The sequence below is a fragment of the Scyliorhinus torazame genome, chromosome 17, assembly GCF_047496885.1.
Source record: "Scyliorhinus torazame isolate Kashiwa2021f chromosome 17, sScyTor2.1, whole genome shotgun sequence".
Taxonomy (NCBI): Eukaryota; Metazoa; Chordata; class Chondrichthyes; order Carcharhiniformes; family Scyliorhinidae; genus Scyliorhinus; species Scyliorhinus torazame.
In genome coordinates, this window is record NC_092723.1 from 67,936,903 (window position 1) to 67,953,505 (window position 16,603).

At 49.7% G+C, this 16,603-nt stretch overlaps 1 protein-coding gene across 2 annotated transcripts in view; it reads right to left on the reverse strand.

The window, feature by feature from the left end:
• The window catches only part of LOC140393925 (E3 ubiquitin-protein ligase TRIM33-like), a 256,428-nt gene that overhangs the window by 194,843 nt on the left and 44,982 nt on the right, over positions 1-16,603 (reverse strand). For both annotated transcript variants that reach the window (XM_072480565.1, XM_072480564.1), the window contains exon 2: positions 6,252-6,370. In XM_072480565.1, coding sequence (XP_072336666.1) covers positions 6,252-6,370 — 119 coding nt within the window. The remainder of the gene's footprint in view (positions 1-6,251; positions 6,371-16,603) is intronic.

Sequence of the window (16,603 nt, forward strand, 5' to 3'; positions counted from 1 at the left end):
TGCTGACGGCAGGGAGACTGGAGAAGAGGGTAGTGTCAGCGGTTTACGGAGCTATTTTGGAAGAGGAGAAGGCACCACTGGAAGGGATCAAAGCAAAGTGGGAGGGAGAGTTGGGAGAGGATATGGAGGAGGGGTTCTGGTGTGAGGTGCTCCGGAGAGTGAATGCGCTAATCACGTTCATATGTTTTGGGCCTGTCCAAAGCTAGAGGATTCCTGGAAGGAGGTTTTTAGGGTAATTTCTAAAGTGGTGCACGCGAAACTGGACTGGGCCCCCAGGTGGCCATACTCGGGGTGTCAGACCAGCCGGGATTGGAAATGGGTGCGGAGGCAGATGTTGTAGCCTTCACCTCGTTGATCGCCCGAAGGCGGAGCCTGATGGGTCGGAGAGCAACCTCTCCACCCTGTGCCCTGGCATGGCGGGGGGACCTGTTGGAATTCTTGACTCTTGAGAAGGTTAAGTCTGAACTGAGGGGAAGGATGGAGAGGTTCTGCAACTCATAGGCATTATTCATTCTGCACTTTCAAGAACTGGATAACATCGAACATTAGTTTGGGGGGGGGGGGGGGGGGGGGGGGGTGTTAATGGTGACTATGAGTGATTCCTGATTCCTTTTTGTCAATTGTTTGTGTGAACTGTGCGGTCATGGCTGATGACACCTATACGGAGGCCACAGACCGACACGGAGACCCGCTACATTGAATGCCATGCAGCAACCAGGGGTGTTGTGGAGCGGTGCTTTGGCCTCTTGAAGATGCGCTTCAGGGCTCTCCAGTACCATTCAGAGAGGGTCGGCCGCATAGTTGTTGTCTGCAGCGTGCTGCACAACATAGCCCAGCAGAGGGGCGATGTCCAGGAGGAGGAGGCACAGGGGGAGCCCGATGAGGGTGACGCATCTGCACATGAGGAGGAGGAGGAAGATTTGGGGGGGGGGGGGGGGGGGGGGGGGGGGGTGCGCGCGCACAGGCACGACATGCGGGCTGGATATAGCCGGGTAGCTGCACGACACCACCAGCTTGGCGAGCGAGCACGCAATGCGTTGATCACCGCACGTTTCACGAACTAGGGGGAGGGCATCGCTCAGCAAGGCACTCGCACCACCGTTCCGCCCAATCGCACCACCCAGCACCCACCACACCATCCGACAACCCTAGCTCCCACACCACCACTTTCACAGCACCTTACACCTGCGGCACAACAGGATGGTCTCACTCAAGTTGCTTGTGTAAGCGGGTGTGATCAGTGCCATGTTGTATGATGACAACCCGCTCTGCGATGAGCAGTGAGCTCCGGACCGTTAGACAATGTCTGGCGCATGGCCACAGCTACACCCTCCACCTCGGTGGTCCCTGAATGCGTCACGGACTCTCCATCACATGGCCATGTGGGGTAGCTGGTGTCAGTGTGCCGAGGACTCCGGACTGTTTTGGGGGGGGGGGGGGGGGGGGGGGGGGGGGCACACACCCGGCCTTGCCGTTGTACCGAACTTAGACCACAGCGCCACTCAGTCCCCTTCACGACCCCTCAGGCACTGGACATAGCACAGAGGCATCTAGGTTTGGTGTGACACGTGACTTTAATCGTGACATTCACATACAAATGCCCTAGCCCCTATAACTAAGCTCTGCCCTGCACCCGTGCCAACTTACTACGTGTCTAACTTCTTTGCCTTACAGGCCCTACCACTACGCCTTGGTGTTTCCCCAGACGGTACAGCAGGAGTGGAGGCGGACTGCTGAGACTCCTGCCCTGCGACGTGGCTCCCCATCGGCACATGTTTCCTGGGGCGGCCCGGTTTGGATGGGCCAGGCTGCTCGGCTGGCGTGCTGGATGGCGTGGCGCCACCCTGTTCTGCCCGCTGCCCACCAGATGCACCAGGGACGGAACGGGGGGAGTCAGTGTGTTCCGGGACCTCCCTTGCTGGAGTCACCGGGACGGGCCCCAGAATCTCCTCCCCCCTCGGGGAGCCCAGTGGCCCCCGGGCCTCACTATGGGACAGTGGTGCGAGCGGAGACAAGTGCCGTGGCACCACCAACACCTGGCGCTGCCAGTCCTGAAGGACTGCTGTGGCATTGACCAAGGTCTGAACATTCGCAGCGATGGAGCTCAGGGAATGCGCCATCCCTGTCAGGGACTGTGCAACCTCCCGCTGGGCTTGTGCGACGCCATCAAGCATGTGCGCAAGGCCACCGATGCTCTCAGCGATGGCCTGCGGACACTGGGCCACGGCCTGCGGACACTGGGCCACGGCCTGCGGACACTGGGCCACGGCCTGCGGACACTGGGCCACGGCCTGCGGACACTGGGCCACGGCCTGCGGACACTGGGCCACGGCCTGCGGACACTGGGCCACGGCCTGCGGACACTGGGCCACGGCCTGCGGACACTGGGCCACGGCCTGCGGACACTGGGCCACGGCCTGCGGACACTGGGCCACGGCCTGCGGAGACTGGGCCACGGCCTGCGGAGACTGGGCCACGGCCTGCGGAGACTGGGCCACGGCCTGCGGAGACTGGGCCACGGCCTGCGGAGACTGGGCCACGGCCTGCGGAGACTGGGCCACGGCCTGCGGACACTGGGCCACGGCCTGCGGAGACTGGGCCACGGCCTGCGGAGACTGGGCCACGGCCTGCGGAGACTGGGCCACGGCCTGCGGAGACTGGGCCACGGCCTGCGGAGACTGGGCCACGGCCTGCGGAGACTGGGCCACGGCCTGCGGACACTGGGCCACGGCCTGCGGACACTGGGCCACGGCCTGCGGAGACTGGGCCACGGCCTGCGGAGACTGGGCCACGGCCTGCGGAGACTGGGCCACGGCCTGCGGAGACTGGGCCACGGCCTGCGGAGACTGGGCCACGGCCTGCGGAGACTGGGCCACGGCCTGCGGAGACTGGGCCACGGCCTGCGGAGACTGGGCCACGGCCTGCGGAGACTGGGCCACGGCCTGCGGAGACTGGGCCACGGCCTGCGGAGACTGGGCCACGGCCTGCGGAGACTGGGCCACGGCCTGCGGAGACTGGGCCACGGCCTGCGGAGACTGGGCCACGGCCTGCGGAGACTGGGCCACGGCCTGCGGAGACTGGGCCACGGCCTGCGGAGACTGGGCCACGGCCTGCGGAGACTGGGCCACGGCCTGCGGAGACTGGGCCACGGCCTGCGGAGACTGGGCCACGGCCTGCGGAGACTGGGCCAAACCCCGGAGCGCGGCAGCGATGTCCAGCTGGCTCTGGGACATGGCTGCCTGTGAGATGGCAGCCCTGTCCTGGGCCACGGATGACGCGTGCACATGAAGCCCCAGGCCTTGCAGAACCTGGCCCAGGGCCAAAACAGTTGCCCCCATTGCCTCCACCGCGTTCGCCACCCCTGCGGTGTCGGCCTGGGTGGCGGCCATGACCGGCACCACTCCCTGCTCCTGGACGCGGATGGACTCCTCCAACTGCGTCTGCAGATGCTGGAAGACGGCAGTCATCCCCTTGTCCACTCCCTTGGTTTCCAAACGCCTGTGGGTGGGTCTGGTAAGTCCAGGAACTCGGTAACCGTCTGTGCGGCAGCTGGGTGCTGCGCCTGGCCTGCCCTCAGACCGTCCAGCCCCTCAACTGCTCCTACCTCCTACCTCCACCTGCTGTACTGGTTCGGCTGTGTGGTGCGCACCAGTCAGTGTCCCAGAAGCCTCATCACTAATGTGCCCAACCGAGGTGAGTGTATCTGCGAGGGTGGAGAGTTTGGGTGACAGCAGTGACACAAGGTCCACGTCCTCATCGGGCCCCAGGTCTGGGGTCTCCTGGGTCGAGCCTTGGACCGATGGACGTTGTCCCCGGCCCATGTGAGGTGCCATGTCCGGTCTGTCCATCATCTGTCTAGCCGTCCTGTGTGCGTCACTGTCCAGAATCCCCGTCCTCTGTCCGTCGCTCTCCTGGCTCTCCGTCCTCTCTTCGTCTGTCTCATGGCCGTCAGTGTCCTGACTGTCCGTCCTGTGCTCATTAGTGTCGCTTCTGTCGGTCCTCTGTGCGTCCGCTTCCTGTGCCTCGGAAGAGGGCCTTCCTGTCCGTCTTCTTTCCCCTCCCTGGTGTGCGTCCCTGTGGGCGGATGAACTTAGACCTGGACGGCGGGGGCTTCTCCGAGACGATCAGCTGCTGGCCCTGGAATACACAATAAAGCACGTATCGTTAGACATGCGGAGTCGTGTGTGAGGGAGTGGAGGGGGCAGTGTGATGGGTGAAGTGTGGGGGCGTGGAGGGTGCAGTATTGGGGGGGGGGGTGGTGAGGGGCTGAGGGAGCGTTGCCAGGCAGAGAGTCTCACTTGGTACTGCGCCTCCGATCTGGCATGGCGCTACCTCCAGGGTGACAGCTCCCCCAGCGTGGTCCAGAGCTCTCTGTTCATGGACGGTGAAGGGGTGCAGCACAGGTGATCCCCCTCCGGTTCTTGCACGCTCACGATGGTTGTGGGCTGTCTTGTCCTGCAAGGGGGGGGGGGGGGGGGGGGGGGGGGGGGGGGGGAAGCATCAAGAGGTAGGCAGTCAGCAGCAAGACGTGCAGATGTTGGCATCATTATGACTGGGGGGGGGGGGGGCCACTGGGCACCACGCCATGCCAGCTCGCAAAGGGGGTGTGGTGCCCATGTGGGTCGGGTGGAACGTTGTGTTCCCCCCCCCCCTCCTGCATATGTGGGAGGGGGGGCGACATGTGGGGGGCGGGGGGGGGGGTGGCACGGGGGAACTCTCGGGGTACTTACCCTGGCAGCCCTCGTGAGGTAGTGGAGCTTCTTGCGGCACTGGTCTCCAGAGCAGGGGTGTGCCCCACAGTCCTCACGGCGATGCCCATTTCACGCCAGCTGCGCTTGACTGTGCTGGCTGGGTACTGGTGGCCACGTCTTGGGCACATGATCACCCTTGGCTCTTCAACTGCGTCCAGCAATGCCTCCAGGTCATTGTCCCGGATCCTGGGAGCGGCACGGCGGGGCTCAGCCATCTCTCTGTCGGGGCCTGTGCGCGGATTGCGCATATTAAATGACGCGGCGTCATCCAGGCGTCGCGCGATGACGGCACTGCTCTGCCGCCATGCCCACCGCGTTTCCCGCGGCCCAGCTGCTGGCCCCTTTTCGGGGCCTGAATCGATGCTGCCGGCAGCCCGTTCGCGTCGTCGTGTTTCACTCTGACTCGCCATCGGAGAATCCTGCTCTGTATTCTGCCTGTTTTGACAAGAGTCATCGGACTCGAAACGTTAGCTCTTTTCTCTCCCTACAGATGCTGCCAGACCTGCTGAGATTTTCTAGCATTTTCTCTTTCGTTTCAGATTCCAGCATCCGCAGTAAATTTACTTTTATTTAATAGATGGTGATTACGTCCTGCCTGTGTGGGATGATTTCCAGAGACCCAAGGAAAGCAGAGTTGAGACCTGGACATACAAGGATAAGGACTTGCTCCCTCTCGTCTCTCTCTCTCTCTCTCACCAGAAAGGCTGTAAGAGGTGATGTATTTCTGAACCTACAGAGAACCTGAATGAATGAATCTACAGTGAAACCATTACAGGCTGCAAACAGGACCTGGATCAGAAAACTTACTTTGGAGGAAGGAGTGCTTAAGGACAACAACCTGAAAACCTGATTTCCTTTAATTATTATATTCACTCCTCTCTTCCCCTCTTGTTTGTTTGTTGTGTGCGCGTTTTGTAATGTATATTGTATGTATTGTATGTATATGGGCCATAGACTTCAGGCATTTTTCTAAGAATTATTTGTTAATTTAATTGCGTTGCGACTTCAGGTCAAGGGGGACTAGAAATGACTGCTCCCCAACCAATGGCGTCGTAACATGCAGCACTGAATATTAACCTAGATTTTCTGGAGTGGGAATCAAACCCACAACCTCTGCCTCAGAGAAGAGCACCACCAACTGAGCCACAAATTGCGTACAAAATAATAGCTTGTTATTTTGTCAGTCCAATTCTATAGGGTTAGTCCCATTGCTAAGATCATATAGAATGGGGCTCTGGCCACTTGGACATTCTTTTCTTAATTCTACAGTGCACTATCTTCATAATTACAAAACTTCATCTGTAGCCTACCCTCAACAAGCCCATCTTTCAAAATCCTCCTTACAAAAGCCAGCTTCATTTTTTTTTTCCAAATTCTTTTTTGATTTGGCAGCTGGACAGAAAATGCTCAGATCCAGCCATTATCTTTAACACTATTTATCCACAGTACCTTTGGGATTTCAATCTAATTTTAAAAACATCAGGAATAGACCAGTCCTACCTGACATGACTTTTCGTCAGAATTGTTTGTTCCTTCCGTGGAATCCTTCACAAAATAGTTATCAACCAAGTCTATCTGCCTGGATTCCTGGCGGCACACCGGGCACCGGATAACACCCACTGTGGATAAAACAATTGAAATTTTAACCTCAAGAAACATCACTCTTATTCGCTAAAATATACCAAAATGAAAATCCAGGCAATGAATTTCACTGGAGCAAAGATGGCGGTTAAGTCTGCAGACATTTTAAAAAATCAATATAGAGTTTTGATTTGCATTATTGGAGTTTGTCAACATTGAAAGATTTTAACTGAAACTATGATTTTATAAAAAAAGATAAAAGCTAGCAGAAAATTTAAAAAACCTGGCATTTAAAGAAATAGTCTCGTCAAGTCATACAATGCTTTCATTACAGAATTTTTATTCCCCTAGAGCACAGCAATTTACATAGGCAATTCAACAAAATATAAAGCCAGCACAGGATAAACCAGTTTGCAGATTAACTGCACTTGTTGGCTCTTCCACATTGAGGACAAACCAAGTCCAGCAAAGACATTTGTGTAACAATGACATCAATCTCTCAAACAAATTGTTCCCGCATTGTATTTTTCTACTCAAAGGGATCTCCAAATTCAGTCCTCGGGAAAATATGTTTGCAAAGATGGGTCTGGGTGCAAAATTATTAGGTTATGCCCTCTACTCGTCATCAATCAGTGGGAGGAGAAATGTTTGCTTCAGCAGCGACAGCTGTTGCACACTACTATTTGGGCTTGTTAATGAAGGAGATTTGAAGACATCCCATAGTTTGTAACCACCTTCAGCATACCATGTTGCACACTATACAGGCACAAGTCCCACTTCTCTTTCCAGCTCTGGAAGCAATGGCAAAGCACAAACACCACGCCTCCGGCATTACATATCAACGTATTTCCAATTTCCCTGAAATTACAATATAGTGTAGCACAGCTCGGATTAATAGAACCAAATTGAGGGATTGTAAACAAAAAAGCCATTGAGACTTCAAAATATGCAGAATGGAAGTTAGTTTTGTTTCAGACCATTAATGCTGTCACGGTGTCCAAGATTTCCTCAATGCAAAATCTGTGCCTACATATTCAACGCCGATCACAACATTAACCATTAAGTAACATTGCTGATTAGGACGGCTGTCCTATGAGCATTCTACTTTATCTTCCTCCAACTTGCCTTCTTTTTTTATTCATTCATGGGGTGTGGACATTGCTGGCTAGCGTTTATTGCCCATCCCTAATTGTCCTTGAGAACCCATTCTTGAACTCAGCACAATTTTTGTAGAGCCTTAAATAGGAAATGAATGGTATCATAATCCTTCAATGTGATGTACATCCAATTCTTTGATCAAAATTGGAAGCCAGCCTACCTCCAAACCTTTGTGACAAATCAATAGCAAGTGTGCAAGTATAATCTTTTATATGGAGAAACACTCAAACCATTTCATAACCAGCTGCATTGGTAAGACATCTGTACTCTGATCCCAGATTGTCCAATTATGCAGAATGTAAAACTACCAGCGAAAGTCACACTGAATTTCTCCAATGCAGACTAACAGAACAAAACCTGATATGGCAGCAGCGGAGATTTTTTGAGAATGTGTAAATTGCATAAAATCGCAGCTGTTCCCAGTAAGGAAGGGAAAAAGCAGAAAGTGGCACAGGAGAAGTGAAATGGCATGACAGAATAATGCAATAGTCATTACCAGCTTATTTAGCATTTTGTAACTACTGTATTTTGATTCAAAATGTCACACCTAATATTGTGCCAATATCTTTTTTGCATTACTCTTAATTCATCACCTCATTGTGATAGTACATAGTTTCACCAAGTTTGGAAGTACAAAAGTACATTAACAATGTCAAGAGCTACAACTGCATCAAGTCCATGCATTTCAATAAAGTGTCACATAACAGACTAGTTGGCAAAATTGAAACCCATGAGGTTAGAGGTAGTGGTAGCATAGAAACAAAATTAGCCAAGAGATAGATGTCAAGAGTTGAACAGCTGTTTTCAGACTGAAGTGTACAATGGTGCCCTGCAACAGTATATATGAAGAACCACTATTTTTGGTACTCAACAACCTGAACTTGGGTGCAGGATCACACTTTTGAAGTTTGCAGATGACACAAAACTTGGAAGTATAATCAAAAGTGATTATAGACTTTAGGTCATAGGCTAGTGAAATGGGAGGGTGCATGGTGGATAAAATTTAATAAAGAAAAGTGTACAGTGATGTACTTCGGAAGAAATAACATAAATGATACAATCCCAAACGGGGTGCAGTGGAATTGGACCATCACAGGCACTATAGTTCTGAATGGTCACCTCTTGTGCTGCACCACTCTATAACTCTATGGGCCAGGGTTTAGAGAACCCCAAAGTGTATCATGAAGTTCACCTGACCCACAACTTTTAATAGATTGTGGTATGGGGAGCACACGGCCCACTCTACAAGTGTGGTACTTCAGAAAGAGAAAAGTTCTTCTTTAAAGCAAAACAATGTTTATTCTGTGAACTCAAGTTAACCTTTTTAAAACAAACAGTGAATATCTTAGCAACCAGTAAATCAAATACACCCCCCAAAGAATACAACACTAAGTAATCTGTATGTTGTTCTTTTAATACCCAGAAGACTTAACAAACATTTAAACATATGCACATCAGAGTTTACAGTCACTACTGAAAGGATTTATAATTCCTCTGAATTCACCAAATGATCAAGAGATAGTCCTTCATGGCAGAGAGCTCAACAATACAGCTGCTTTGGCTGACTTCAGCTGCAACACACACTGAAAAAACGAAACCAAAAAGACAGACACACCCAAGCTTTTCTCAAAGTGAAACTGAAAAAGCAGAACCAGAGCTCAGCTCCACCCACACTCTGACATCACTGCAGTAACATGAGCAGCTAACCATTTCTTAAAGCGACATTCTCATGACACAAGTGCTTAAGCAAAAACACTTCTGCTTTAGTCAAAGAAACCCATCCTTCAGGCATTAACTAACTTGAATATTCACATGTGTATTAAGACCAAATAAAATTTAAAAGGGCGCGCTGTGGGTGAGGTAAGTACTGCTTAACCACTTCCTTACCTTGCAGGTCAGCTGTTCGGGAGAGAGAGGGAGCCAGGACCTTGGAAACAGCGCGGGAGTTTCAAAAAGCGCGGGAGCTGCGAGGCAGAGGGGACAGTTTAAAAGGGCGCGCTGTGGGTGAGGTAAGTACTGCTTAACCACTTCCTTACCTTGCAGGTCAGCTGTTCGGGAGAGAGAGGGAGCCAGGACCTTGGAAACAGCGCGGGAGTTTCAAAAAGCGCGGGAGCTGCGAGGCAGAGGGGACAGTTTAAAAGGGCGCGCTGTGGGTGAGGTAAGTACTGATTAACCACTTCCTTACCTTGCAGGTCAGCTGTTTGGGAGAGAGATCAGTTTTGGGAGCAGGCCTATTGGCTGACTGTAAATCAGGAAGGATACAAAGGGTGTGGCTGAAGTGCCTTTAGAAACAGAGTGCTGAAGGCAAACAGAGTGTATCTGAGTTTGGGTAAGGCTGAGTTCGGGTAAGAGGGGAGTGACCAAAAAAAAAAAAAAAAAAAAAAAAAAAAAAAAAAAAAAAAAAAAAAAAAAAAAATTAATTAAGTCAATTAATTAACTAGTTAAGGGAATTTGGTGCTCACCTGAACGAGGTGCAGAGAAGCAGAGCTGTGAGGGAGTCTCTGGAGCAATTGCATCACAGCCAGCAGGTAAGTGATTGGCTTGTAACTGGTAAGTGATTTCTCTCTCTTTGACTTTCTCCTAGCTGTGTAGTGTAGTTCAAATTTAACTTCAGGTTTAAGTCATGGCAGGAGAGCTCAGACCCGTGTCATGCTCCTCTTGTGAGATGTGGCAAGTCAGGGACCCTTCTGGTGTCCCTGACTCCTTCATCTGCAAGAAGTGTGTCCAACTGCAGCTCCTGTTAGACCGCTTGACGGCTCTGGAGCTGCGGATGGACTCACTTTGGAGCATCCGCGATGCTGAGGAAGTTGTGGAAAGCACATTCAGTGAGTTGGTCACACCGCAGATTAAAATTACTGAGGCAGATAGGGAAAGGGTGACCAACAGACAGAGGAAGAGTAGGAAGGCAGTGCAGGGATCCCCTGCGGTCATCTCCCTCCAAAACAGATTTACCGTTTTGGAAACTGTTGGGGGAGATGGCTCACCAGGGGAAGGTGGCAGCAGCCAGGTTCATGGCACCGTGGCTGGCTCTGCTGCACAGAAGGGCGGGAAAAAGAGTGGCAGAGCTATAGTGATAGGGGATTCAATTGTAAGGGGAATAGACAGGCGTTTCTGCGGACGCAAACGAGAATCCAGGTTGGTATGTTGCCTCCCTGGTGCAAGGGTCAAGGATGTCTCGGAGCGGCTGCAGGGCATTCTGGAGGGGGAGGGTGAACAGCCAGCTGTCGTGGTGCATATAGGCACCAACGATATAGGTAAAAAACGGGATGAGGTCCTACAAGCTGAATTTAGGGAGTTAGGAGTTAAACTAAAAAGTAGGACCTCAAAGGTAGTAATCTCAGGATTGCTACCAGTGCCACGTGATAGTCAGAGTAGGAATGACAGGATAGCTAGGATGAATACGTGGCTTGAGAGATGGTGCAAGAGGGAGGGTTTCAAATTCCTGGGACATTGGGACCGATTCTGGGGGAGGTGGGACCTGTACAAATCGGACGGTCTGCATCTGGGTGGGACCGGAACCAATGTTCTCGGGGGGGTGTTTGCTAGTGCAGTTGGGGAGGGTTTAAACTAATGTGCCAGGGGGATGGGAACCGATGTAGGAAGTCAGTGGGGACAGAAACAAAAGGCAGGAAGGGAGAGTGTGTAAAGCATGACCAGAGAAAGCAGAGCAGAGAGCAAGGAAGGTCTACATTAAACTGCATTTATTTCAATGCAAGGGGCCTGACGGGCAAAGCGGATGAACTCAGGGCATGGACGGGCACATGGGACTGGGATATTATAGCTATGACTGAAACATGGCTAAGGGAGGGGCAGGACTGGCAGCTCAATGTTCCGGGGTACAGATGCTATAGAAAGGATAGAACAGGAGGTAAGAGGGGAGGGGGAGTGGCGTTTTTGATTAGGGAGAACATCACGGCAGTACTTAGAGGGGATATATCCGAGGGTTCGCCCACTGAGTCTATATGGGTGGAACTGAAAAATAAGAAGGGAGAGATCACCTTGGTAGGACTGTACTACAGGCCCCCAAATAGTCAGCGGGAAATTGAGGAGCAAATATGTAAGGAGATTACAGATAGCTGCAAGAATAATAGGGTGGTAGTAGTAGGGGACTTTAACTTTCCCAACATTGACTGGGACAGCCATAGCATTAGGGGCTTGGATGGAGGGAAATTTGTTGAGTGTATTCAGGAGGAATTTCTCATTCAGTATGTGGATGGACCGACTAGAGAGGGGGCAAAACTTGACCTCGTCTTGGGAAATAAGGAAGGGCAAGTGATAGAAGTGCTAGTGAGGGATCACTTTGGGACAAGTGACCATAATTCCATTAGTTTTAAGATAGCTATGGAGAATGATAGGTCTGGCCCAAGAGTTAAAATTCTTAATTGGGGCAAGGCCAATTTTGATGGTATCAGACAGGAACTTGCAGAGGTAGATTGGGGGAGACTATTGGCAGACAAAGGGACGGCTGGTAAATGGGAGGCTTTTAAAAATGTGTTAACCAGGGTGCAGGGTAAGCACATTCCCTTTAGAGTGAAGGGCAAGGCTGGTAGAAGTAGGGAACCCTGGATGACTCGAGATATTGAGACTCTGGTCAAAAAGAAGAAGGAGGCATATGACGTACATAAGCAACTGGGATCAAGTAGATCCCTTGAAGAGTATAGAGATTGTCGAAATAGAGTTAAGAGGGAAATCAGGAGGGCAAAAAGGGGACATGAAATTGCTTTGGCAAATAATGCAAGGGAGAATCCAAAGAGATTCTACAGATACATAAAGGGGAAAAGAGTAACTAGGGACAGAGTAGGGCCTCTTAAGGATCAACAAGGGCATCTAGGTGCAGAGCCACAAGAGTTGGGTGAGATCCTGAATGAATATTTCTCATCGGTATTCACGGTGGAGAAAGGCATGGATGTTAGGAAACTAAGGGAAATAAATAGTGATGTCTTGAGAAGTGTGCATATTACAGAGGAGGAGGTGCTGGAAGTCTTAAAGCGCATCAAGGTAGATAAATCCCCGGGACCTGATGAAATGTATCCCAGGATGTTGTGAGAGGCTAGGGAGGAAATTGCGGGTCCCCTAACCGAGATATTTGAATCATCGGCAGCCACAGGTGAGGTGCCTGAAGATTGGAGAGTGGCGAATGTTGTGCCCTTGTTTAAGAAGGGCAGCAGGGAAAAGCCTGGGAACTACAGACCGGTGAGCCTAACGTCTGTAGTAGGTAAGTTGCTAGAAGGTATTCTGAGAGACAGGATCTACAAGCATTTAGAGAGGCAAGGACTGATTCGGGGCAGTCAGCATGGCTTTGTGCGTGGAAAATCATGTCTCACAAATTTGATTGAGTTTTTTGAGGGAGTGACCAAGAAGGTAGATGAGGGTAGTGCAGTAGACGTTGTCTACATGGACTTTAGCAAAGCCTTTGACAAGGTACCGCATGGTAGGTTGTTGCAGAAGGTTAAAGCTCACGGGATCCAGGGTGAGGTTGCCAATTGGATTCAAAATTGGCTGGACGACAGAAGGCAGAGGGTGGTTGTAGAGGGTTGTTTTTCAAACTGGAGGCCTGTGACCAGTGGTGTGCCTCAGGGATCGGTGCTGGGTCCACTGTTATTTGTGATTTATATTAATGATTTGGATGAGAATTTAGGAGGCATGGTTAGTAAGTTTGCAGATGACACCAAGATTGGTGGCACAGTGGATAGTGAAGAAGGTTATCTAGGATTGCAACGGGATCTTGATCAATTAGGCCAGTGGGCCGACGAATGGCAGATGGAGTTTAATTTAGATAAATGTAAGGTGATGCATTTTGGCAGATCGAATCAGGCCAGGACCTACTCAGTTAATGGTATGGCGTTGGGGAGAGTTATAGAACAAAGAGATCTAGGAGTACAGGTTCATAGCTCCTTGAAGGTGGAGTCGCAGGTGGACAGGGTGGTGAAGAAGGCATTCGGCATGCTTGGTTTCATTGGTCAGAACATTGAATATAGGAGTTGGGACGTCTTGTTGAAGTTGTACAAGACATTGGTACGGCCACACTTGGAATACTGTGTGCAGTTCTGGTCACCCTATTATAGAAAGGATATTATTAAACTAGAAAGAGTGCAGAAAAGATTTACTAGGATGTTGCCGGGACTTGATGGTTTGAGTTATAAGGAGAGGCTGGATAGACTGGGACTTTTTTCCCTGGAGCGTAGGAGGCTTAGGGGTGATCTTATAGAGGTCTATAAAATAATGAGGGGCATAGATAAGGTAGATAGTCAACATCTTTTCCCAAAGGTAGGGGAGTCTAAAACTAGAGGGCATAGGTTTAAGGTGAGAGGGGAGAGATTCAGAAGGGCCCAGAGGGGCAATTTCTTCACTCAGAGGGTAGTGAGTGTCTGGAATGGGCTGCCAGAGGTAGTAGTAGAAGCGGGTACAATTGTGTCTTTCAAAAAGCATTTAGATGGTTACATGGGTAAGATGGGTATAGAGGGTTATGGGCCAAGTGCGGGCAACTGGGACTAGCTTAATGGTAAAAAACTGGGCGGCATGGACTGGTTGGGCCGAAGGGCCTGTTTCCATGCTGTAAACTTCTATGATTCTATGATTCTAAAATATGAAAAATGAATTTAATTTTGAGGATGAAAACAAAAGTCGGTGGTTGGAGGGACAAACTTGGCATGTGGCTCAGGCAATAATCCAAAGATTACTACCTTTTGAGGTTCAGTGTTTCTCAGTTCCACCTAGGTTTTGGTTCCTAATTGGAGCATAGCAACTGGATTCTCTCCCTCCAAGTGCATCATCAGTTGAGAGGAGAAGCCCTTTGTTCATCCATGCCACAGTCCTTGGCCTCATTCACTACCTCATCCGTGTTAGTAAGAGTCAAGAGCCGAGGCTCCTCCAATGCAACATTCTGAATCCCCCATATCTATCTGCCTGACTCAGAATCACACTTCCCTGCCTTTGGCAATTAACTAACTCTAACCGAAGCGGGTGCAACTGTCTCAGGGATCAAAGTGCCCAGTTATCTCTCCCCTATCAGATGCCCTGCAACATCAGCATCTCTGAGCAAAGTTACCCGAGCTGCAGTAACATATCGCAGATATCATGTTGCAGTTGGGATATATTACCAGTCCTGCCATGTCTGCCTAACCTTATTTATTTACCAGACGGTTAATTAGTAATAGAAAATTACAATCTCCAAATTTGGAGACAAGTAAAGGTCACAAGTAACAAGAAAACAAGAGTAAAAGGTAGAACCTCCTTCCTACTCTGCACCAAGCTCCCACTTGCACCAAATCTACGACACAGAATACAGATGCCAGTTCACACTATGCTTCCTCATCCTCAAATTGGGATTAAATACCTTCAATTGGAAGGGTTCTAATTTTTTCGGAAGTCCTCACTTTAAGTTGCTCCATTTAAATTGTTTGTTCACGAAGGCCTGTGTTTCCAATTTGTGCCACCATTTCTGCTTTTACATCATTGGCATACTGGTCCTTCCAACCCCCCTCTCCCTTGCTGTAAATGTAATTGTACACATCAAACTCACTTGTGCCATACAGCAAAACCTGAAGCTAGAGAAATTATGAATGCCATACAAGCAACATTTTGACCAGTTAAAATTATATCAGGTCAAAGATGATTAAGTAAAGGATTAGAAAAATCAATACACCATGTCTGGAGCTAATCCACCCTAACGTGTTTGCAATTTGGAATGAAGCACAATGCACGTCAATCCAGTAAAACCAAGAGGATACTCAATAGAGCCCATATCCATGCTATACTGTGTTAATTCACATTATTTACAATTACAGTGTTCTTTCTTAAGATGTCCTTCTGATTGGTTGATGCTTTGTACCTATAAAATTGAAAAATAATCTTTTATTAAGAGTTCCATCTTACTAAGGGGGTTTCAGACCAATCCATGTTCAACCACCTGCTCCAAAAATTCTATTCACTTTTTGACATCTGTGACAAATTTCATCACAGTAGCTGAAACAAACCACAACATGCTAAAACAATCAACAACATTTTAAATAAAACATACCACGTGCTAAGAAGTCAATCTGCCCTATCTGCAATGTTAACAGATGGAATCTGGATCTTCACCAAAAACTAACCAGTTCTTCCTCGGGCCTGACCCTGTGAACCAAATTTTGTTGAAACCAGTCCACTGATTTTTTAGATACATGGTTCACAAACAAACAGACTAACAAATGGGGCTAAAACATTACATCTGCACACCTTCAATGGCAGAGTACCCATTACACAGAAATTGTGCAGGAATACCCATCAAGTTCAACAGTATCATTTGGGTCAATTTGTAAAATCGGCAACAAGCTTTCCGCATGCTTTTACCGGTGTATGGTTCACCTCATTACAGCAGGGGTTTTCCCCCTCATCATACTGCACACTGGGTGCAACTTCAAACTGCCGCAGGAGAACATTTGGCCACAAAGATGTGTCACCCAAGACACACTGAGAATGCTTCCAAATGGGAGCCTATCTAGGGAGGTAGTCACAATCGTACTGGGTGTTAGGTGAAGGCAAACTGCTAGCTGAACTTTTACTGGTATGCACAAAATTAAACATGTTCCATCAGAAGAAACTTGAATCTAACTCTTGCCATTGCTGGGAAATTCAAAACTGGAGTCTCAATTTCATTTCAGTGCCTTGATACCTGGTTAATGGACATTTTTGTTGGTAGAAAGGGGAAGTAATTGAAGTTGGTTGGTTTCTCCCCCAGTGTGAGATGTCTGCAGGATATAACACCAGGCAGAAGTCGAGTAAATCTTATGGGGGAATTCCAGAAACAAAGGCCGTCGATGGTAGAGGATCCCTCCACAGCGACTGTGGTGATAACACACACACACGGGAACCCCACCAGCTGGATGCTCCCCTCCAAGTCACTCACCACCCTGGCTTGGAAATATATCGCCGTTCCTTCACTTTCATTGGGGCAAAATCCTGGAACTCCCTCACTAACACCACAGTGAGTGTACCTACATCTCCGGGATTGCAGCGGTTCTAGAACCACCTTTTGAAGGGCAACTAGGGATGGGCAATAAATGCTAGCCTAACCAGCGACACCCACATCCCATAAATGATTTAAAAAAATGATTGTCAAGGAGCGTGCTGCT